Raw genomic sequence first — 24864 nt, 5'->3', positions numbered from 1 at the left:
TGATGCCGTTTGGGTTAGTCAACGCTCCATCTATCTTCCAGCGCTTTATGGATAGACTCTTCTCGGATCTCCTAGGCAACTCGGTCATCGTCTATCTCGATGATATATTGGTTTACTCTCGCACCCAAGAAGAACACTGTCTACACGTAGTGGAAGTTTTTCACAGACTACAGGACCATCAACTCTCAGTTAAGCTGGAGAAATGTGTTTTCTCAGCATCAACTATACCCTATTTGGGTTACATTCTTTCTTCGGCAGGGATAGCCGTTGATCCTCGCAAAGTCAGTTCTATTTTGGAGTGGCCATCTCCTGCTTCTGTGAAGGACATTCAGAGATTCTTAGGACTCTCGAACTTTTATCGGAAGTTCGTTCCGAACTTCTCCCAATTGGTGCTTCCGATGACCTCTCTCCTCAAAAAGACCTCTTCGCCATTCCGGTGGACTACCGAAGCAGAAAAGAACTTCCAGCTGCTAAAACGATCCTTCTGTGTGACTCCTATATTACGTCAACCCAATCAAAACCTTCCCTTTGTGGTGGAAACTGATGCCTCTTCAGCCGCTGTAGGAGCCGTCCTACTTCAGGAGTACCAAGGAAAGGAACACCCGGTATCATACTATTCCAAGACTTTGAATCCCAGTCAACGTAACTACTCTGTTATTGAGAAAGAACTGCTGGCAATGAAACTGGCCTGTGTAGAGTGGCGTCATCTACTCCAAGGGGGAATGCATCCGTTCACACTCCGAACGGACCATAAGAATCTCCAGGTGTTACGCCAGTTTGAATGCTACAACACCAGACAAGCAAGATGGGCGCACTTCTTCGCGCAGTTTGACTTTAACATCACATACATTCCGGGCAACCAGAATGTAGTAGCCGATGCCCTATCACGACGGAGTGATTATTTTATGGAACTGGAGACCAAGCCTGAGCTAATGTTTCCTGAGTCCCGTACCATAGGAACGTTGTCCGCGTTCCTACAACAAGTCAAGGAAGACTCTACCGGAAGGTTTGAGGCCGAGACCGGTCTAAAGAAGAAAATGGATTATGTTATCCAAGACGGTCTATACATTGTGGACAAGAGATTGTATCTACCAACCCCTTCTCTCCGGGAAAAGGCTCTATCCTGGTGCCACGACGCCAAGGTGGCAGGTCATCGTGGCATCTATAACACTCAGGAACTCCTATTACGCTATTTCTTCTGGCCTCGAATAAGGGAAGAAGCCAGGTTATACGTCCAGTCATGTATTACCTGCCTCCGCAATAAAGCCTCCACTCAAAGACCTTTAGGTCTGCTTGAACCGGATTCTATCCCTACCGGTCCATGGACCACTGTCTCTACCGATTTCATCGTAGAGTTACCTGAATCCAGTGGTTGTACCTGTATCATGGTTGTCGTTGACTCATTCACCAAAATGGCCCATTTTTCCCCCTTACCAGGCATACCAACCGCGTCAAGTATGGCCGAGGTGTTCCTAAGAGACATCTTCAAACTGCACGGGATTCCTACTAAGATCATCTCTGATCGTGGCAGCCAGTATACTTCCCGATTTTGGTCCTCTCTCTGCGAAAGACTAGGCATCGAGAGGGCTTTAACATCCGGGTACCATCCCCAATCGAACGGCCAGACTGAACGTCTAAATGGTACACTTGAGCAATACCTAAGGTGTTTCGTCAATCAACGCCAAGATAACTGGGTTCAACTGTTGCCGACGGCCGAATTCTCGTACAACAACTCTTGTCATTCAGCCCTCGGTATGAGTCCCTTTTACTGCACCTACGGTTACCATCCCCGTGCCTTATATCCTTTGACCGGCATTGAATCCACAGTCCCTTCTGTAGAATCTATTGCGGAAAGCCTCCAAGAAGCTCATCGTAAGGCCAAACTAGGGCTCCAAGAAGCTCAAAACAGACACCGTTACCAGGCGAACAAACATCGGAGATCAGTTCCTGAATGGAACGTGGATTCCAAGGTCCTGCTATCGACCAAGTATTTACCAAGGTGGGTGCGCCCTTCCAAGTTGTCTCCCAGATACATAGGGCCCTATAAGATAACCCAGAAAATTAATCCAGTGGCCTTCCGCTTGCAATTACCCTCTCAATTACAACGTATACATCCCGTTTTTCACTCTTCTCAGCTTAAAGACTTTCATGAGGACAAATGGTCTCGTAGGAAGACTGCCGCTCCTGTGCCAAAAGGTCCAAAGACCGACATCTTCGAAGTCTCTCAGATATGCGATTCACGTTACCATAAGGGTCGTCTAGAGTATCTGGTCCACTGGAAAGGATACCCACGATCAGAAGACTCCTGGGAACCTAAAGGACATCTGGACTCGCCCCTCTTGCTACGCAAATACCATCGTAGTCACCCTGGCAAGCCAGGAGGGGTGGACCTTAGGAGGGGGCATACTGTCACGGCTCGGGGAGCCTGGAAGCTCTGGAATAGGTGGAAGCGGCGTACGGGTGTTCCGATCACGCTTCCTCTACCCAGTGCAGCGGTCTAGTCTTTTCTGCAACGTATCCCGACACAGGATATAGCCCGCCCCTTCCTGTGTTCGGGTGCGTTGCAACGCTCCAGTTTTGGCTGCTGCTTGTTTTCTCCGTGCTAGTGTCCCTGCTACCGTATTGTTTGTTACAGTTACCTTCCGGAGCTCGCTCCGATTCTGGTTTCCTCCCTCTCCCCCTTTCCTCGCTCCCGTTCTCCATTCCCTTCCCGTCCTACCACCTTTACTACGTCCTCCTATTGCTTCTTTCCCGTGTTCCTTACCTCCCCTTCCGCCCGCCTTTGTTTACTATTATTGCCTTTTCCGCCTTGTCTACCCTTCCACCTTTCTTACTTACCTTCCTCCACTCGCCCTCTCTTGTTATCGGCTCCTTCTGTGTACAGCCCCCAGGAATACACTACGGGTTTGCCTTGCCTAGCCCGCTTACCTTGTTGCTGACACTTTGGACTTCCGAATTCCTACCGGTCTCAGCGTTTCCTCCTTGGAGACCTGTTTGTCAAATTTTGGAAAGGAGTGTGCCTTCTCCAGCAGTTTACTCAGCCCTGCAAGTGTCAAGTGCTTCCTACTACCGACGCATCTTCTACAGACCTCTGGGGTTTTTTCAGCCTCTGGCTTTTTCCCCTCACTCCGCGGCCGCGGAGGGTCACCACCGATCACCCTTGGGGTGTCACGGTGGCGGCCTCCTTCGGCCGTTCTCATCTACAAAAAAAAAAGGGAAGGCCAAGCCTAAGGAGAACCGGACCCTGAATCTACGCCGGGGAATACGAGGTGAGGAGGAAAGGGAAGTAAGGGAGGCCGAGATCCTACAGGATCAAGAGGAGATTCACGATACCCTTGACAGCATGTGCTGAAAGGTTTAAGTGGAACAATGGTATATCAGGATGATATAATTGTATTTGGTAAGGGATCTGAGGAACATGATGGGAGGTTGAAAGAAGTGTTGAAGAGATTGCAAGAAGTCGGGTTGAAAGTTGAGAAAAGCAAATGCAAATTTGGGTTGGAAGAAGTGGAATATTTAGGGCATACTGTGAATGGTAAAGGTTATAAACCCAAAAGAGATGCTATGAAGGCAATCAGAGAGTCACTGAATCCTAACAATAAAGACGAATTAAGATCGTTTTTAGGGTTATGCGAATATTACAACAGCTTTGTAAAAAATTTTGCGAGTATAACAGAACCATTGAGAAAGTTGTTAAAAAAGGATGCAAAATTAACATGCGGTGCTGAATGTAGTAAGGCGGTTGAATGCATAAAAGGAGAAATTTGTGACTCCTTGGAATTGGGAGGATTCGAGTTTGGAAGGTTAACGAAGATTACGGTGGATGCCAGTGGGAGTGGTATAGGAGCAGTTTTAACACAAATAAATGAAGATGCATATGAGAAGGTGATCAGTCATGCTTCTAGAGCTATTTCGGAAACAGAAAGCAGATATTCTGTGATTGAAAAGGAATTATTAGCCTGTTCGTGGGCGGTGAATTACTTTAGGAAATATTTGTGGGGAAGCAAATTTGTAATTCAGACAGATCACAAGCCCTTAATTGAAGTTCTCACAGTGAAAGGAATGTGTAAAGCTTCTCTCAGGTTAGCCAGGCTTAGTCTGAAATTACAGGATTACAATTTCTCAGTGAAATATGTGCCAAGGAAAAGGAATATTGTTGCTGTTTATTTATCTAGATTGCCATTAAGGAGTGATGAAGCAAGTGTGGATCTGGATGAAGAGATGGTGGCGGTCGTTTTTGAGGTTACGTCTAAAGAAATGTGGATTGAAGAATTAAATAAAGATGATGAATTACAAGAGATAAGAAGATACTCCGAATCAGGGTGGCCTGAAAAAAGGGAGATTAGCGAAAGTTGTAGAAGATATTGGGAGGTTAAGGATGAATTGTCTATGGAAGATGGATTTTTAGTGAGGGGAGACAAGTTGATTCCCCCACGTAAGTTTTGGAATGACCTTATTGAGAAAGCGCGCCAGGGTCATCCTGGTATTACTGGCACTAAGAACAATGTGCGTTTGAAATACTGGTGGCCAGGCATGGATCTCATGAATGAGAGGTTTATTAGAAATTGTTGGCCATGTCAGAACAGTGACAAGAGCTGCAGGATAGTGAAGTCTAAGCCAATTAACATAGACAAAGGTAATGCGCCATGGGAGATGGTAGGAATAGATATCATTGGACCATATGTGAAGTTAATTGGAGAGAAGAAGTTCCTGATAGTTCTAGTTGATTACTATTCAGGATGGTTGGAAGTCAAGGCGGTGAGTAGAATTGATACTAATGAAATAATTAAATTTATAATGCAGATCTGCAGAAGGGAAGGATTTCCCAAAATAATAATGAGTGATAATGGAGTTCAATTCAGAAGTAGAGAAATGAGCGAATTTGCTAAAAGAACAGGAATTGAGTGGAGATGGGTTAGTGGAGAGATATAATCGTGTAATTGTTGAGGCAGTAGAGTTAACCTTGAGTAACAACATGCCGGTGGATGAAGTTCTTAAGGAGAGAGTATGGAGCACTAGGATATCTGTCAAGAGAGGAATGGAGGTCTCTCCTTTCGAATTAATGAGGGGAAGGGCGTCAAATACTGTGCTAAATCCTGAATGGGTTAATTGTAGGAGAAGTGTTAGTACTGGGTTACAAAGTCCTGACGAAAATCTAGATAGGTACAGTAGGTATACAGGAAAGTTCAAGTCTACAGAAAGGAGTAAATTGAGAATCTTACCAGGAGATTTGGTGCGAATCAAAATTGGACGCAATGTTAAAAAGGGTGAGTCTAAGTACAGCAGTCCTGTTAAGGTAGTACAAATATTCAGGAGAGCTGTCAGAGTTGCGGGAGGATCGGTATGGAATATGGACAGGGTTAGTAAATGGATGTGGAGGGGTATGAATCAAAGAGACAAACAGATTAAAATTGGAAGAAGAGTGATTGATTTATTTGGAGATGATCAAATTCAAAATGGAGTTGAAAATGTGAATTTGAATGGTAATGTGATGAGACAGGTTGAGGATGAAAGTGCGCAGCAAGGTGAGAGAGTTTATGAAGATAGGAGTGTGCGTAGTTCTAGAGAAAGGAAGTTACCGTTTTGGTCCAAAGATTATGTCATGCAGAGTTAAACAATTTCCCTTACATAAGGGAGGTTTGAGTAAAGAATTTTAAGGTGATTATACAAGTGTGCGTTTTGCACATATGTGTTATGTTTGAAATGTTTTGACTACATGTACTTTGCACAGATGTGTTAAATTTGGGAATGTATATCTTTTCTCCTGTTCAACTTTGTGAAAGGGGGGGATGATGTAGTAATCTCGTATATCCTGAAAAAGTATATGTATTTCCTTTGGCTCCCCGCCTGCGCGTGTGTTGGAATGTGTTAGAATGCTGAGAGTGGGTCAGAACGTTCGAAGGGAGACCGTTAGAAGGAGATGATTAGTTCATGAGTGGAGACGCAGTGCGGGGCGCCGGTATATATATATATATATATATAATAGTAAATAAACTAAGTTACTTACCTCTACGGGTCTCCCTCGCTTACTTCAATAGTCTATAAACGTGGTACTGTTTTAGGGTATTGCATTAGCCTCAAACATAAACCCGCTTCACCAAATACTTTTATTTTGGCTCCGGTCGGGTTTAGTCGCCATTTCTTTTTGTTAAAGTCCTTCTTGTGTTTTACTTTTCGCGCCAAACTAGGTTTGCCTTCTTTGTTCGCCGTCCTTTGGCGGGCTTCTGTCCAGAAGCCCTCCTTTGCCGTCTGGTTGTCTAGGTGGGCTGAATGTGAGGGAGGGGTTTAGTCACCCCCTGCACAGGGTCTCCTTGGAGACCTAAGTCGCACTTTGTGTCGATTGGCTAAGGTGGTTGTCTGGGCCGGACAACCCCCCTGCTGGGTGATTGACAGCCAGGCTGTGTGAATGGGGGATTTTGGCATAAAAGGCAGGACTCTTGGGCTGGAAGTCAGAGTCGCCACTGGAACTGCAAGAACCAAAGAGAAGCGGAGAAGAAGATGGCTGCTGCAACTCCCGAGTCCCGGTGAAGCCCTACTGCAGTCCTGAGCTATCTACCCTTCAATGACAGAAAAGATCCAGTCCGGAGTCTTCTTCCCTTGAGCCTGGTGGGATCAACCAGATCACCTTCAACAGCCAGAGGATCCTCTTCTTGGCCGAAATCGCTGCACACAGCTGTAGTGGTCTGGATAGCCATCTGAAGAGCTTTATTCACCGTTGCTTTGCTGCTGCTGGCTTCATCCCTGGGTAGTGCAGATTGCTCCAGACGTCCTCCTTCTTGTCCCCATGACTGAAGCTCCAGGAACCGTGAGTCTGCAGGAACTAGCAGGAACAACTGCTGTGGTACCAGCTTTCTTCAAACGAATAAGGTACTGTGTCCGACTTTGAGGAATTGGGGTGAGCCCTTTTTCCTCGCCAAAGGCTTGTCCTTTCTTCCTTCCCTCTTATAACTTTTGCTTCCCTTTTGACAATATCCAAGTACTCCTGGCAATCTCGAATCGTGAACTGTTCTAACCTTGTGATCCTTGACAACAGGTTTCTGTTCCATTTGATACTGGCGCAGGCCTATTGACTTTTATCTACTTTTTAGAAAGTGTCCTCTGATTCTATTTGCCTTGACAAAAGTATTGCCTATGATTTTTATCCCCTATTCTCTTGTGTTAATTCTATGTGCTTAGTGTGTTTGACTTCGTTTACATTTTCTTCCCGCGAGTACGCTTTTCTTTCGTAAAACCGAACTGTCATTACTGTCAAAAAGTGGTCGCGTATTAACCCACGGTAACGTCTTTGTTTCACAACACCGGTCTGTCAAATCCCACTGTACTTACCTTGAATTGATCTGCACAAGGGGAATTGGATGTGTGTAGTATATTTGGAGTGTGGTTTTATTTTAATAGAAGTGAAGGGTTTTGTGAACAGATGGTTTAAAAAATAAATGTACTTATATTTTTTTAACCAGAAATCTTGAGTCAGTGTTTGCTTGAGTCACAGTAATTGTAGTCCTTTGTGTAATCTCTACTACTGCTCATTTGCTCTTCAGATAAGTCTGGCTGCTCAGCCATTGCTACCACTTTTACTGTGTAGTACAGGCTTGTACCAAAGGTGAAATTGTACTACCACTTGTGGTCTTAATTGTGTGCAGTGGTCCCTAAGGGCACTGCATAGGATTCTGCCTAACACGCTCCAGTTGGGACACCCGTTCTGTGGTGGGTCTTTGTTCGTATCTAGGGGTTTCATGGGAAGGGTAACTATCCCTTCTCCTGGGGGTATCCTGGGTACTGGGGATTTTGGTAACCCTCCACCCTTGGCCTCCCCTCACCCGGATTGGGTTGTCTGGACTCCTGAAACCCGGGAAAGAAAGGAGGGTTGTCCTGCAGGTTGGGGTTTTGAGGGTACCGGGGAAAGAAACTTAGACCAGGATTAGGGGGATTACTGCCCTCCTGAGGGAGTTTAGGAGGGATGTTTCCTGAGGGAGTAATTACCTGGCAGGACCACCCCCCCTTGGGCTGGGGGAGTCCATACATACCCCAAGATAGGTCAGCTGCCCTTGTATCTGGGTCTTAGATAATCAGAAGAGTTAGGGGTCCCATTGGTGGGATTACCTCCCTGACTGCCCCCTGTTTCTGATTGGCCAGAAGGCCTTCGCAGCCTCTGATTTTGCTGGTTTTGGGTAGGTACATTTTTAGACCCTCCCATTTCTAGGTCTAAAATGGGGGCAACCTTCACCTCTGCCACCTTAGCAGCAGCAGGGGTGTTGGCTGGTTGGGGTTTTTGGTCTGGTTTTTATTTTCTGCGGGTTTTTGGACATCATAAGTGCAGGTAGCATGCTCTATTACCCAGTCCAGAGATCTTTTATCATGGAAATCCCTCACCAGCTGGGTCATGATATATTTTGGGAGTGCATGAAAGTAGGTAGTAATAAACTCTCTGCTATCCGTGCGCACCCTCCTAGTGGTTTGTGCAAAGGTGCATTTTAGCTCCTGCACAAATTCTCGTGGGGCCTGGTCTTCTCCGCATTGCAGATTATAGACCGCTTTGTGAGCCTCTTGGGTGTTTCTATGGTGCAGAAAAGTGTTTCAAGATGGCCGCCCTGTAGGTGGACCATCTTGAATGGTTCTGGTTTTCCAGTCCAGCAAAGAAGATGGAGTATCTGGAGAGAATGTCCATTTAGCATACTCTATGCAGTTCTGGATGTCTTTAAGATGAAAAGTGTCCATCATTTGTTCATATAGTTCCAAATGTTCCCAGGCAGAATATTTTGTGTTTTTGTGGTACGGGGTTATGAAATTCCTAATGGCCTTGATCTGCCTAATGGGGTCTTTCTTCATAACTCTCTTTAATTTATTTGCCTTCTTTGGCCGCGTCACCTGAGTCCACTCGCCCTCCGACTCAGAGGCGCTACCGCTTGAGGACCCCACATGATCTTCTAGGCGCACCCTGATTCTGTGAGCTTGGGAGGGGCTCGCAGAATGGTGGGGCCTAGCTTCTTCTCCCCTGTGACGCACTGGAGAGTAGTCTTCTGACTCCTCCCTGCTTCCAGGGTTGGTGGAGGATCCCCCCACTGCCCTGATTTGGTGGAGGTCTTCAGAATGCTCTTTTTGGGCCTTATTTTGTTCTATTTTTCTACAAATTGAACCAACTGGTCCCTTTGAAGGTAGCATTTCTACATATCTAATTCCCTGATTTCTCCTCATAGGAGACTTCCTTGTCAGAGACATCAGCCTTAATATTTTTGTATCTATACAGGGACGCCCGTTCATGCATTTCTGGGGGCGCTGACCTGTCAGATCCATCATACTAAACCTATTTAATTCTGCCGGCCTCATGGTTTCTGGCTCATGTGAACCAGTAGACATGAAGTCAGCAGTGTTCAAAGTATTAAGTGGGTTTGAGTCCATTAGTACAGAGGTCATCATACTATAGTCAGGGGTTACCCTGTCCCTCTCTACTTGTTCGGGGTCCCTCCAGTTTGGATTAAATCTAGCACCCTCTTTTTCCAACCCCGCTAGTTTCTCCTTCTCAGCCCCTACCGCTTGATAATAGGCAAAGATCTGAGCCTTTTGCTCAGCTATCAGGGCTTTACTGGCCTCTATGACCCGCTCTTGAGCTGCCACCTGCTGGTGGAGCCCATCTTTCTCCTCACAGAGAGCCTCATTATCTTTTTGTGCTGTCTGTATAGTTTGGGAAGGCTGAGACAGACAATTTCTGTTGCAGGAGGTGAACCTCCTTTTTCTGCATATTTAGAGTCTCTATGGCCTGCTCTAACTCGAGTTCCTTTTGTCCCCTATGTCCCATTAATTTATCACATTCTTCTTTTATGCCAGTCAATCCCTGAAGGTCTGACTCCCTTCTCTCCAGATTGTTTTTTAAACTGCACATTTGCTGGTATACAGCCTTTTTCTCCTGATACAGAGAGCCCCTTTGTTCAACCAGGTCATCCCTTTGTTGTGTTATGGCGCCTAATTTCTGGCGCTCTTCATCAAATTCTGAGTGGAGGTCTCTCTTAATTAATTAATTATTTTCCTCTTCCACTTTATCAATCTGCTTCTGTAACACGATTATTTCTTCTGAGCAAACTTTATTATATTTTAGTTGTTGGTTTCGTTTCTGTTGACTCTCTTCGAGAGAGTCAGCCTTTTCCTGACACTCCACTCTTAAGGTATTTAATTGGGCCTCATTGTCTGAATTATTCTGTCATTGTAGGGCCAAGTCCTCTTTTAGCTGTTTGATGTAATTTCCAGATTCTGCCTCAGAATCTTGGCTCATTTGCAACTTTTGTTCTGCTAATTTTAGTTCAGTCTGAATTTTAGTTATGAGTTCAGATTGATTTTGCGCAAGAGTTGTATTTTCTTCATGCTTTTTCTGCATCACTCCCATATGGAGATACATGTAGGCCGTGATTCTGACAATTTTAATATGCTCCTCTTTAATTTTCAGAGGCATGTACAACTCGCTCAAAGCTTGATTTAATAGACCACCATCCTGCCATGTGTCCATGTCCATGGTGGTGACTTGTTGCATCATTTCTTCTAGCCAGTCTTTTTCATCTTGCTCTGGTTATTCCCCCATGACAAATAATCTGTGCAGAAGGTGCTCCCTAGCCATCTTCATCTCTACTGTGGTCATTTTGGAAAGTATTCTTTCTTTATTCATTTATTTATGTAAGGGTAGTCTGTATTCTGTTGCTTTTTGTCTCGTTTGGGGCTGATTAAGCTTTAATTTTATACATAGGCCTGATACTTAAGATTTTTGTTTTGGGGAGGCGCTTCTACAGCGTAATACAGTGTTCCAACCACATAAAGTATCACTACCTTGAAAGTTAGCCTGCTGTGTTAAGCTGTCACGGGTGAAGACACAAACCCAAAAACCGGCCTGAGCCCCCAATTTGTGAAGGATTCTAACAAGGCGTCACACACCGGATCAGGACTCTTGCCCTTAGCCTAGGATGTAACGCTCAATTAGAATACTTGCTCTTTATTTTCTACGAATTCAAATTGAGCCAATACCCAACCCATCTCACACCCCCTTTTACAAATACCCTGGGTCCCAATGGACCATGAACCAGGCCAGTTGGTGGGAATACAATATTTATTTATTTTAATTTCAAAGGAAATCACGCCATTTTTATGTTGGCCAGCAATCACCAATGGGGTGATAATTACAATGAAAACTACTGAAATGCACTTGGGTAACCTTCTACAAGAACATATCCAAAGCACAAATGAATAGTAGCACTTTTTCAATTAGGATAGATAGCACCCAAGGTAAGATTTCCCCCTGCAATGTTCCCTCAATGTTCCCTCAAACCCCAATTAATTGTATTCTGAGTGGATAGAAAAAAGCAGCAGGGAATCAGGGATATGAGGCAGTAAACAGAATCAAAATCCCTCACAAAATAAGAGGCAAAAATGGATTTTAAAACCGTTTGCAATGGCATAAATGACACTCAGATTTTGACAAATAATTAATGATATGTGTGTTTAAATAATGATGTACATTTGTTTTATCACAGTATCAGGGATGTTATATCACTAGCAACTATAAGGTAATGTCTCACGAAAAGCATGCAGTTAAAAAAGCAGCTTGAAATGAAAAAATGTGCAGCCAAATTCACACGTTGAAAAGTTGCAATTTACACATTTGCAGTTTTAAATGTCAAAATGTTTTTTTTTAAACTTGTAAAATACACAGAATCAGAATGCGGTTTGTAGTCTGGGTGATAGATGCACATCATAGGGACAATATAGAAGTGAAAAAATAGCTATAGCCAAATAATTGGATGAGATTTTCATGGTGAAAGAAATTTGGTTTTGGTAAAATAAAAGCAGTTTAAGATGAGAAAATCGGTTTTGAAAGAAAAAGGGCAAGTTTTACTTACACTAGATTTAGTGGCTAGAAAAGAGGAACGCCACCTGTGAATATCAAAGTTATGCTGCAGTTGTAACCCTTCACACAGTGTACCCCTTTTCTTTAGGGAAAATGAATTTATTTTATCAAAATATTGCTAAGGACTTATGAACTATGCAAGACAGAAATGAAAAGAAAATTCCCGCTAACGCTAGGAGGACAGGGTGCACAAAGAATTCTAACAGTTTTAAACAAGTTATCAGGGTGTGGATAGAATTACTTAGAGAATAGGCCAAAGAAAAAATGTTAAGATGGGATAGGCTATGGAGGAGACTCAGTTTATGAGGTTGTATTTTATGAGGTGGAAAGCCATCCCACAGTCCTTTTTGGCAAAAATCAATCTTAACATAAATCACACATTTGTACAGTTGTGGCTTTTGGCAAATTACATAGGCAGGTTACATATTTCACACAGCGGATGGCAGGCCAATTGTCACGTTTCTAGGACTTTGTTTCGTCCGTCTAATAATTGTTTGTCATTTTCAATGAAATTACTTTACCTATAATTCTATAACTTTATACATGTGTATATCTTATTATAAGGCATGTAAGTATTGAATTTCAAAGTGGCATCATATACACTTTCCTCAGAATATCCAATTCTCTGCCATTTCTGTCCACAATATGCCAGTGAAGGCTACCATGTCTTGTTCGAAAGCCCCAAAAATTACATTTAAACTGTTAACATTTTACATTCCTGCAAAGTCCTGTTGCAGAGATAAAAGTCTTAAAGGTTTATTAATAAAATTGTCTTTTGAGACAGATGGTCAGCATTGTCTACCAAATAAGGGCATAGCTTACAAGGCTGCTCTATAGATGGCTTTGAAGCTCGCCAGAAGAAGTTGAGGAGAGGTGTTACTTGAGTTCTCACCCGTAGGTGTCCCAGAATCTATTGTGTCAACCTGGAGCACAGACAGAAGTCTGACGAGCGTGTGATATTTCCTTCTCTTGGTCTATTCAGAGATTCCAAGGGCATAATTAACACGCAGGTGTCCCAGAATCCCTTTGTGGCTCCTTTGGGGGGGTGGGAGGGGGAGAACAACTCCTGTTGTTAGCAACCCCCTCAGCAGAAAACTTGTTTGGCCAGTTCCGCACTGCAGCCCTTGCCTTTACTTATTTATTTTATTTCTTTGAATCAGAATCAAGTCTGTTGAAACAAAACATCCCATATATGTTTCCCAGCAAAACCCCCTTTGCATTGCTAAGCTAAGACAGGGCCTTGTTTAACATAACACTTTTAAGACAGGTATTTTCCCTTATTTACAAAAGCACATTTTGTAAATAAGGTGAAGTCTGCTGGGATGTCCCTCTCAAATTTCGTTTTTCTCTTCCATCTGAATTCCCAATATTGTTTTGCAGCCCTAGTCAGTTTCTCTCACACAGCAGTATGTTCAAGGCAAAGGTCCACTGAAATTGACCTATGCGCAGAGAGCTAGGGTTTGTTTTGAAAGGTTTATGTTGACATTTTGTAGCACCAAAGTCGAGCGTTTTCCTGTGGCACTGAAAGTAAAGCTTCTGTTGATTTCCCATATCTGGTCTGACACAGCCTGTCCTTCAGGGATAATGCTCTTTTCTGCGGGAGCACAATCTGAATATGGATAGGCATGGCAGGGTCTCACTGATAAAAGCAGTGTGGTGCCATATCATATCATATCATATTATCATGTTGGACAGATGAAAATAGCGTCAGGGCAGCATGTTTTCCAAGGTAAAATATTCCCTTTTTAATGGGAATTTCTTAGCAAGCAGCAGAGCAGCGCTGTTTTTCACTTTGCTTCTTTAGTGCACCCAAGCAAACACACTGGTGGCCTTTCTTGGTGTTCTCCCTGTTCCAACTTGCTCATTAGGTGCTTGGCAAGACAGGGCAGCCATTATTTGATGCACGGCAGTGGTGCTTAAAGGAGCCAGCGCAGCCATTTTGCTGTTAACTGCTGAAGTGCAGCTTGGTTATGGATGGGAATTCTGATAAGTGGGTCAATGTATCTCACAATGTGGACTCTCTTCTTGGTGCGGACAGAGAGTCGGTATTGCCTTTGGAGCAGGCGACAGACCAGTTCCATTTCCTCTCAGCCGCCCTACACTTACGTTTAAGTGTGGCTAGGTCGGAGTCATACCAGGAATTGCACTTGGCTTTGGACTTCAAGCAGATCCTCATGATAGGGGCAAGAGCATAAAGAGTATCAGAAATAGAAGAGTAAAGAAGGGACAGGGCTGTGTCTGGATGTGAGACAGCCGGAGGATGAGGGATGAGGGGGGGAGAAGGTGGCAGCGAAAGCCTCAACTGACACGCTTCATGGTCCGGATGTCTGAGAAGGTAGATGGTAGTGTTGGGATAGGCTTGGCTTGGGGGGAAGAGAGTGAGAGATGAGAGGAGAGAAGGCAGTGGTCACTCCAGGAAAGAGGACTGATCAGAGGGATAGCTGGGGGAGGCCAGAGGAGATCAAGACATCAAGTGTGTGTCCTGCAGAATGCGTCGGGTCAGAGGGGAGGTAAGAGAGGGAAAGAGAATCACAGAGGTCGCGAAAGAGCAAAGATGAGGGACAGGGAGAATCGAGGTGGATGTTGAGGTCACTAAGGAGGAGGAGTTGAGTGGTTGAGGCCAAGAGGGAGGAAGAGAGGGCAGCCCACTCAGAGAGAAAAGAGGTGATTTGACCAGTGGGTCGGTAGAGAGTAGCAAGAGAAAGGGAGTGGCTAGGAGAGAGAGAGAGCCTGCAGACAAGGCATTTGAAAGAGGGGTAAATCTGAGTGGGAATGATAGTGGCAGGAATCCACTCAGAAAAGATCTTGGCTATGTCCCCTCCAGGCCGAGTGTATCTGGGTGCTGAGAGGATCTTGTAGCCATCAGGGAGGAGAGCGTCAAAGCTCATGACAGAGATGGCCGTGAACCATGTCTCGGTGAGACCAAGGACATCAAGGTCCACTTCTTCAGGAAGGTGGCAGATGTCAGAGGAGTGTTTGACAGCAGAGCGAGAGTTGATAGTGGGAAGATTAAGAAGGTTGCCAGCCTTAAAGACCTTCCGGGGAGGGGTACAAATCAGAGGCATGCCCTGCAGGGTTGTAGAGGTAGCCTGAAGAGGGGCAGAGGAGAAGGGAAGAGTGGGCAAGGTAGCCGAGGAATATTAGGAGGGGACAGTCGGAGAGAGATGAAAGGAAGTTGATGAGGCGAGACCACCGCCTATCGAAGAAGAGGAGATTGGCCTTGGACCATGACAGTGCCATTTAGGTAGACATTAAGGATGACTCTGGAGGAGTCGAAAGAAGCGATGAGGACTTCCTAGCGAATGCCACTATTAATGGAAGAGGAGGAGACAGGACAGAGCACAGAGATCATATGGGGGGGTCCATAGATCCGGCGAAGGAACAACAAAGAGGATGTCGGTGAGGGTCTGTCTTGAAGAGGCGCTGGAATAGGTATCAGCGATAGGGAGACCAGGGTTGGAGGCCAAGATATCCTTTTTAAACGTCTTCTTTCCAGACTTAGTGAGAAGGGAAGGATAGTTGATAGAGAAGCAGTTGGAATAGATGGGAGAAACATAAAGCGCAATGGGTGTGAAGAGAGAGGAGGCAGAGGGAGGAGTAAGCAAGTACAGGACTATAGAACAGTCCCCATCCAAAACAGATCTTCCTTGGACCTTTTTAAACTAGCTTTACCATCAAACTTTGAGCTTGACGTGCCTGCCAGTGTTTTTTGAAAAGCAGTCTTCTGAGAGCTAATGACTTAATTGGAGCTGTAAACGCGGTATGGGTGTAATAAAAATGTCTTTGTCAGGTCTGCCTTCAGCAAAGGCTGACGCCTGTCTGTGCATGTCTGTGCAGGCGACTACTCCTCACAAATCGTGCCATCCACCCAGCTTCAGACGTGATGGTGATTGCTCCACCCTGGATTCTGGCAGCATTTAGACCCAACAACATGGTAAAAAGAGTGCCATTGCTATGAGCCACCTCAACCCTACCCCTAATGTTCAAATCACCTCTTTCACCCTTCCCTCCCTCCTATTCCATATCACTGTATCCCCCACAACATGTGATCATGGCACCCCGGGAACATGCATTTATGATCCGTACATGTCTTATATCTTTGCTAGCATCTTTTGCACTCTTGTTGCATGTTTCGTGCAAACATCCTCCTGGATTACGCGGCATTGCTTTGCGCTGCACCTGCATTCTGTATGAGTTATCAGCCTAGCGCTGCTTGGGTATTTTAACTTAAGCCAACTGACTATACCTTTTCAATCATGCTCTGCATAAGGAATGACTTTCAGCCCTGCGCTGGACTTCGATTTTGACCCCAACCCAACTGACTATGCCTATGAAGCAAGGCCTTCTCAGAAGGCACACTTACACCAAATATGTCTTTTGCTTGTCTGCACCCTGAACTATTGTCTCATACCATGAGGCGAGGCTTTACCAGACTGTGTACATACACCGTAACTGCTGTCCAGATAAGTGGTCGACTGTAAATTGGTCGAAAGACAAATGGTCGACGTAATTTGGTCGAAAACCAAATGGTCTAATTTTTTATTTCATTTATATATGTATTTTTTTGGTTTTCGTTTAGGGAAAAAGGGTTTTTTAGAAAAAAAGGGGGTTGGGGTGGACCCCCCCCCAAAAAAAAAAAAAGGGGTCAAAATAAAAAATAAAAAAATTCGACCATTTGGCTTTCGACCAAATTGGTTCGACCATTTGTCCAGTCGACCAAATTTTTTCGACCAAATGTCTGGCAACCACCGTAACTCATAAGCGTATTACTTCACTTATGACCTGTACAATGCACTTTTCTTTAACTAGTGCCTAGATGACTCAGGGTTTTGGGAGCTGTAAATAAATGCAAATAAATATAATAAAGCCACTTAATTTATAAGCACTCTGCGTGGCCTTCCTGAAGTCATGTTAAAAACAAACCACGGCAAAGTCAACAATTTTGGTTTGTGTATAAGTATTTCGCGTTTGCCAGGCACTGCTATTATATACCCAGGTACTTGCACCATTTTGCAGCTGCTACCATTGATGGGCAGTTAATACCATTACGGGCAGTGCCGGACTTAGCAGCGGCAGCGCCCCAGACTGTTTGAGAAAAATGTGGCCCCCTCTCTCTGCGTGCCCCTGATCAATGCAATGTGGAGGGCGGCAATTTCTTTTTTTATTTTTTTTACATTGGGGCTAGAATGATTATAGGCCCGAGAACATGAAAAATAGTTATATTTTTCACTGAAAAGTGGGGAGTCTCCTGCCTAAATTGAGAGGGTTGGCATGTATGCTGGGGCTATGACACCCCAGGCAGTCGCCCGGCCCACCCTACCCTAAGGCCGGCGCTGATTACTGCAGAGTCTGGTAAATGCTTTTCCATGCCTACACAAAATCCCAAACAGTTGGCATTGCCAATGCTTGTTTCTAGTGACACCACTGGAACTAGTGCGTTGCCTCAGGAGTTGGTTTTAGCTCCTGCTCATTGAATCTTAATTTTGAACCCTGCATTGGGACTTGCTGTTTCACGAGTGCTTCTGATGGCAAATTGTAATGATAATCATTACAACGCAATGTCCATGTTTTCCAAATTGTTTTTCCTGGTATCTCATTTCAAGATGGCCACCATATTTGTCATGGCCAAAGTTTTTCATCATGCTATTCATTCATTGGACACTTGTGGGCGCTGGAAGAAATCCTGGTGGTCTTTCGCCTGAACTCCTTCACAATAACTAGACGCGTTAAATGGTCAACGTCTCCGTCGGACTTTTTGGGTGCTGGTGATCTCGGCTTGTATACGGTTAGGAAGTGGAACGAGTAGACTAGACACCAGTAGACGGTCTTCTTTGGTAGAGGTAGTAAGTTTTAGTCCTCTGTCTATGTCAGTGGACCCATTATGCAGTTTGGCGCACGCGCAAGGTGTCCCCGCACCTGTCCTACCCTCCGGGGCTCCTCCCTACCGGCAATGCCCCTTCTCTGCCGCCCGCCCACTTTGCCGTACCACCGCAGATTGCGGGCGGTGGCATCATGCTGTGGCACGAGGGGCTGTTGACTGCCTTCACAACCATCTTCCTGTTCCTATTGTTGATCAGCCGCGATACTTTCAATAGTTGCATACTGACCGGCATTCTCTACTTTCTGCTGCTGCTCTTCAGGTTTCCGCCTGTCCCCCTTTCTCGTGCGCAGCTGGTTCTGAAGCCACGGGGACAGGTGTCTGTGATTGCCCACCGGGGAGGAGGACACGACGCACCAGAGAACACCTTGGCGGCTATCAAGCAGGTATGCACACATCTGGATTGAAGCCTGGTCGCCAATGTTTGACGTACAAACTAGGTATGTTAGTATCTTGAATAGACAAAAGACGGATATTACATGGTGCCACCACGACCCCGGTGATATGACAGAAATGCAGCCTTGCCAACATTCTGTGACCAAAAGATGTCGGATTTTTCAAGTTTGAAAAATAATTCCCATAACAATGACATCACAGGAAAATACAAAACATACAAACAGCACAACACGGAAAGATGTTGAAATGTAAAAAAATGTATAATTCTGAATGCTAACACCAAATTGTCAGCAGATGCTGTTTGATGTTACACTCTGCCACTTGCTTTCACTGGTGCTTCAACTAAGGGTTGTCCCGGCAAGAGTGCAGGACAGAGTCACGCAGCTGTCAGGTCAGTGGATTGGTGTGAGTGCAATCAAAGGTATCACCTACCAGTCCACTGTATGGACAGACTAATTAATGTGTTGCATGCTCTGTCCTGGAGCCTGCCTTAGAATCACATAAATTACTTGCCATTGTAAAAAGCAGTAGGATCTGTCACTGAAATCTTTAGGCGGTAAGGCTGCTTCCAAAGCAGTAGCCTACTGCTTAAATCTGTAGGGTTGGCAAGTATGCAGAAATGTCAGGCGTTTAGTTAATTTTTTGTGATTTCTGTAAGATCTACTTTGGTTCTCTCTCACTCCCGCCTCCCCTTTCTATAGTTCTTTATTTTTTTTAACCATACCGCTGTACTGTGGCGTCACCCTTCCTGGGTGCATGGTATCTCCTGGGGCTCGTGCTAAGCTCACATGGTGGTGACCATGTGGCCCTCCACCCTGATAGTACCCCTGCTTGGCAATGCTGCCTCTGATGCCCCCGCCTACCCTCTGTGTAAGCGGAACCCCTGCTGGGAAACTCTGCAGCCATGATCCATAGCCCATGCAGGGCAACTCTGTCTCCGACAACCTGGGTGCCCCCAGGCCATTGTCCGGGTCTGTGTGATTACAGCCCATCAGGGTGACACCTGCAACTAAGTATGGCGGGTGCCTCCACCACCCCATGAGCTGGCTCATGCGCCCGTGAGCCCGCCCGCCATGGCAACTGAAGGTGATCCTGCTGGGTGCTTCCAGCAATGGTGTCCTGGACCCTCGGCCCAGGGCACCACATTGGCGACAAGGAGGTCGGGCCCCCTTGCCCTAGTGTGCACGTGGCATCCGCCGTTGTTGCGAGGAGGAGCCTGTGCGACTGCTGTGGCTGTTCGGCGGTTTTGCTGGGCCCTGCTAGGGGTCTGCACAGTGCTCCGTGAGGGGGCACTGCCGCAAGATGGCGTAAAGACAGACTCCCACCCTATGCCCCCTGAGAGGGAAAGGAGGGAAGGTACGATCCGGCCCCAGTGAGTGCAAACTGCAGGCCGCACCGCCGGAGCCCAAGTAAAGACCCTGGGCCGCCCGGCTGTGGAAGGCATAGAGTGCTCCATGATGGTGCTGCAATGGAGAAACAGGCGAGGGTGTAGGTTGCTCCATGTCAGAGTCATTGAGAAGAGAGACCCGCTGCACAGAGGAGATCCCAGGGCAGCCCGGCGGTGAATGCTGGTGTGCTCTGCGTTGGAGCAAACCGGAGCGGGATAGAAGGTAGAGAGGCACATCCCGGGGAGCTGGCAGTGGAGTTTGGCATGCGCTACGTCAGGGCATGGAGAAGAAAAAGGTTTTGCATGTGCCCCAGAAAGGTGCGTGGCTGCCTGCGCTCACAGATGGATAAGGGCAGTGCCTGCCAGCACTCTGCAGTGATCCCATGCCAAGAGGCAGTGAGTTGCTGAGAGGCCCTGTTGTCAGAAGGATCTGGTGGGTGTGCTAGGCGCAGAGTGAATGAAGGAAAGCAGTCCGCTCATCTCGGAAGCTGCAACAGGAGACAGGCAAATGCCACTCCGCCAATGGGGAGAAGTGACCCAGATGCCCTGCCACCAGTGCCCAGCTAAAGACGCTTTGGGAAAAGGGGTTGCAGCTCTGTACGAGTGCTTGTGCGCCCTTCTGTGCCAACAGCCCCTGCCTGGAAGGGGTAGTGAAATGTGTTGCTGCCTGGCCACCGTCAGTGGACCAAGCCAATGTGGCCCCTGGTGCCTCCAGGTGCGTCTTTGCTGACCCCTGAACTATGAACTGAACTGTCCTGAACAGATGCTGGAAGGAAGACTGGTCTCCTGCAGACCTGCAAGCGCTTAAAATGGACTTAGTAGCTATCCATATGAAGGCTGGGAGCCTGCAGACCCTGGACATGCTTAAAAAGACTCGGCCAAAATGTTATGTGAAGCTGTGCTCCTGCGTTTGTGGCCATGCTTTGAATGGTGCCAGGTGCGAACAATGGTGTCTTTCAGTGGGTTAAGTTCCACTCACCCAGGTTAATAAAGGGTTTGTTTTAAAGGTGGAATTTCCAACGTGTCACCAGTTTGAAACTACCAAAGTAAGCTCAGAGGTTGTGATTGTCCCAACCTGAGTTCCAATGTACGTGACTATTATTCGCAACCCGATATTCAAGCATTGCTGTTGGTGACTAGTAATTAATGTAATGTCCAGTGGTGTTTCCCATTTGTTTGTTCGTTATGGAAAAGGAGGAGTGTGGTGTGTTACCCCCCCCCTCCTGGGAGCATGGTATCTCCCAGGGCTCGTGCTAAGGTCACATTGTGATGACCATGTGATTTAAATTATAAAAGGGACGAGCCACTTCCGGCTCGTTAGTCGATGCAACCTGACTCCTGCCTGCTGTGTGTGTCCCTGGCTGCAGCGCAATGCTGGCGCTGCATAGTAGGCAGAGGGCCTGCTGCTGCAGGGCCCTCCACCCTGATAGTAACCCTGCTTGGCTATGCGGCCTCTGATGCCCCCCCTCTGTGTGAGCTGAGGCCCTGTGGGGCAACTCTGCAGCTATGGTCCGGAGCCCCAGCAGGGCAACTCTGGCTCCGACAGCCTGGGTACCCCAAGGCCGTTATATGGATCTGTGTGACCACGGGCCATCAGGATGACTCCTGCAGCTAAGTATGGTGGTTGCTACCACAAGTCCATGAGCTGGCTCATGTGCCCGTGACTCAGCCCGCCATGGCAACTGAAGGTGATCTTGCTGGGTGATCCCAGCATAGTGTCATGGACTCTGTGCCTTGGGCCCAGGACACCGCAGTTACCGGTGCCAATTTTTACAAAATAACTGGTGGGGCCGGAGCCCTAATCGTTATTGGTGTGTCCCAGATAAAATTGAAAATTTCATGGAAGCTCCTGTGGCTACACGCGCAGGACACTTTCTCTGTATGCCTAATTGTAATAGTGTATTGATGCTCCATAAAGGTCAAGCTGCTTGCTCATTCTCTGGTCTGCCAACCCCTCCAAGCCTGATTGAGCATTGCAGGCTGCTGCTCGTATGGATTTTGGCTATCGTGCCAAGTCCCACGAGCCCCATCGCATGCGTCATTAGTGGGGCTTCGGCTCCACGAGCCCATTTAACCTGGTATTTATGTTTTGTTGTGGTATACAGATGACCCAACACAGTATAATCACGATAACATGTTGTGGGGAATCAGCATTAACTTTGGGGAAATCGTAGTCTTTCCAGTGGCACACAAGTTTCCTCACTGCTGAGGCTGGCGCTGCGTTGATTAGGAATGCTGCGAGTCCTAATGTCAATTGAGTTACACAGGCAGCAGGCCTGTGTGCAGGGGGCTTGCGGGGAGCGTCTGCTGTCTCCCGGTCCACTCGCGCTGCTCCTCGGTGCCACGCACATGCGCAGTTAAAGGAATTGTGCGCTCCAGAAATATTATTGTCCCAAGGGTTCGGGCATGTGTTTTTAAGCATACGTTGATCGATCGTACAAACATTTCCTATGCACCTTACCGTAGTTTTCCTCTTTTGTACACATGCAAAATCAGGCAGCAGGGCGCGGCCAGCTTGTGATCTTATCCGTTGCCGCATCGCCCAAGGTGGACTGCCCTGGCGGCACTAAATCATATCCCCCGCCCCTCAGGCTGACATCACCAAACCTTGTGATATTCTCCGCCTATCTCCAGGACGTTACTGGGCAACATAGCCAAACGCGCCCAGTCATCACCTACGTGACGTTATGCAGAACCCGGAAATTAACTCGCACCATCTCACAACACACTGCGTCACAATTTGGAATATAAAACTATACTTTTTAAAGGAAATAGCAAGACAGTACAATTTGTAAAGTACTTTTATTTCACAATAAACGCTCAGAGAACATCCGGCGATTGCCATATACAATCAAATGGGTCATTTTTTTCTTTGGTCTCGAACCGCAAATGTTTTATCGTGAGTCACGCGGTGTTGCTTTTGGGTAAAAGAAGCAATTTGGACGCACCGTGAATCGCAAAGCCTTGGGCATCAGCTTGGCGCTAGGCCACCGTAAAGGATGTTGGGTTGCTCCTAATCGCTGGTACCGCATAAGGGCATATCGGCTTGTGGCGATCGTCCCAAAAAATGAGTCATTGATATCCCGCGATTAACGTGTATCTGCAGCTGCCGGTTGAAAAACCCATCAGTTGGTATCTGGAATCGATGACAGTCGCAGAAGGGTAGGATGTAGCTGTTTTGAAAACATAACAGAAATGTGTCTCAGTAGCCAATCTTTATTACAATTTATAATTGTACCCATTAATTCGGCCCTGTGTTAAAACTAATGATGAACACAGACGTGAAACAATGGGAACACAGAAAAAACAACGTGGAAAGTAGTCTACAATTTGCTTCGGAAGATAGTGCTATGTTCAGCTCGAAATGGGATGCGGAAGTTGACGCTACAATTCGAGGAACACATAGATGGCATTTTAATTAAATATTCACGTTGAACCTGTGGGAACCAAGTGGTGGTCTAAATGCATCTCGATGCTGGACGGCCTGTGATGTTGGAAATGCATCGGAGGGACAGGGCCTCTGTATCCTTGTCCTTTACTGCTTTTTATTGTGTGTTCTGTCATGTTTTCCGCGCCGGAGTTCATGTGGGACTCCTGGCGGTGCAGCTCTCTTTTGGTTTGGTGAACAGACCCATGGGATACCCTTATGGCACCCATGGGCGGGGGTGCAACCCTGTGCCCCTAGTGTATGTTTTTGGACACCTGTGTGTGTGACCCACAGTGCAGGGTACGGGCTGGTGGCAGTTCCGTGCTGACTTGACTGGTGCCCTGAGCGTCCTCCATTTTGGGATGCCCAGGCTCTGTCATTGGAATCGGTAGATTCCTGATGGAGACAAAATGGCCCCCATGGCCTCTTGCCTTCCATCACCTGTTACCTTGATCTTCCCGAAGTCCCGGGAAGCCTTGACTCTGTCCCTTCCCCCTGACTGGCTGTTGGGTGGAAGTTCCATACATGGTAGTGTGGGGAAGTGCTGACCAGACTGCCTGCAGCCTTCCCAACGACCGTATGTTGTGGGTACGCCTGTGGGTGGGACCTGGGTGAATGGAGTGTGTGACGAATACGCATTCTGTGTTGTGGGTGTCTAGTATCTGGTGTTTGACACAATGACTGAGACAGCCCTGCCCGAAACCGGTATGAATGCAGTGTGGAGTGTTGAATGGCTGGGTACTTGTCCCAATACACATAACTTGTTGTGAGTGTCTGGAGAGATGTGAATGGCCTGAATGCACTGTGTGCCTGATTGGCTGCCTGCCTGCATGAATGCCCTTCTGACCGATTGGTTGCCTGAGTGTGACCGAGCAGAATGAATGGGAGAACAACTAGTATATCTGGGGGCCTCTCACTGCTAGAATTCGTTTTCAGAAGCTGAAGAGTAACTGGAGTGAAACTGAAGCTTAACCTTGAAACCCTGCTGGAAGAGAAGAATTGCTGTTGCTCTCCTTCACAATCTGAAAGCTGCTGTGTCTCCAAGAACTGACCCAGAGAGGACCTGGTAAGGCACCCTCTTCCCGAGCTACGAGGGACCATCGTGCACCAGCTGATCTTTGCCAAAGCTCCCTGGTAGACAGACCAACGACAGGCTGCCGACCGGAGACTGGGACTGCCGCGGAATCCCAAAGAGAAGCACCCAGACTGTTGTCCGCCACTGTCGATGACCGCCGTCGCTGACGAGCCGCCGTGCTCCCGTTTGCCTAAGAACTTAATTTGAGCCAAAGACGCTCTCGTCTGCATCGCAACCCGCTTTATCCCGCTGGAGAAGGCCCGACGGTCGACGAGCCGAGGAGCATCCGCCGGTGGGTTTTCCGCCACATAAAGACCACAGAGACGCCGACGACTCGACGCCCTTGCTGGGCCACAGTTCTTCAACATCTCTTTGTGGTCCAGAACTACCGTCACCGAGGTGCCCGGCACGCCTCTTCCTTGCAGGACGCCAACGCTCTGTCGTTGGCAAGCACCGCTAGGAGCGAAGCTGCCACTTCACTGCTGTAGTTCACCCTGTTCTCCGTCGGACGTTCAACGACCCGTGACTCCTGCCTTAAAGGGAGGGCACTCAATAAGGGTCGTCGATTCCCTGACGACGAACGCTACAATTCCAGGTACATTGGGGCTGTAGAACTATTGTAGAGGGAAATAAGACTCGTAGAACAATATACGGACTGGGCTTGTGATACATCTTTGCTTTACAGGTTGCCCAGGTGGGGTGGGATCTCCACAGAGAATTGTGCCTAGTTGGTAAAGGCCAGTAGTCTGCCAACTGTTCAAACATCTTGCTTTCCTTCCCCTCTCTACTGCTGGTTTCCTCTTTATTGATCTGTGTG

The 24864-nt window shown here is 46.8% G+C and overlaps 1 protein-coding gene across 2 annotated transcripts in view; it reads left to right on the top strand.

Moving 5' to 3' along the window:
- Positions 1 to 17761: 17761 nt before the first annotated feature.
- The window catches only part of GDE1 (glycerophosphodiester phosphodiesterase 1), a 229633-nt gene continuing 222530 nt past the window's right edge, over positions 17762 to 24864 (top strand). Inside the window, exon 1 of one of the 2 annotated variants that reach the window (XM_069647147.1) lies at positions 17762 to 18148. In XM_069647147.1, the coding sequence (XP_069503248.1) occupies positions 17897 to 18148 (252 nt within the window). In that variant the 5' untranslated portion in view covers positions 17762 to 17896. The remainder of the gene's footprint in view (positions 18149 to 24864) is intronic. The other variant, XR_011303205.1, reaches the window with a different exon arrangement.

This window comes from Ambystoma mexicanum, chromosome 2q (assembly GCF_040938575.1).
Source record: "Ambystoma mexicanum isolate Mex_15411 chromosome 2q, UKY_AmexF1_1, whole genome shotgun sequence".
Classification (NCBI taxonomy): Eukaryota; Metazoa; Chordata; class Amphibia; order Caudata; family Ambystomatidae; genus Ambystoma; species Ambystoma mexicanum.
Note: the sequence above shows the minus strand (reverse complement) of the source record. Positions and strands in the feature narration are given on the sequence as shown.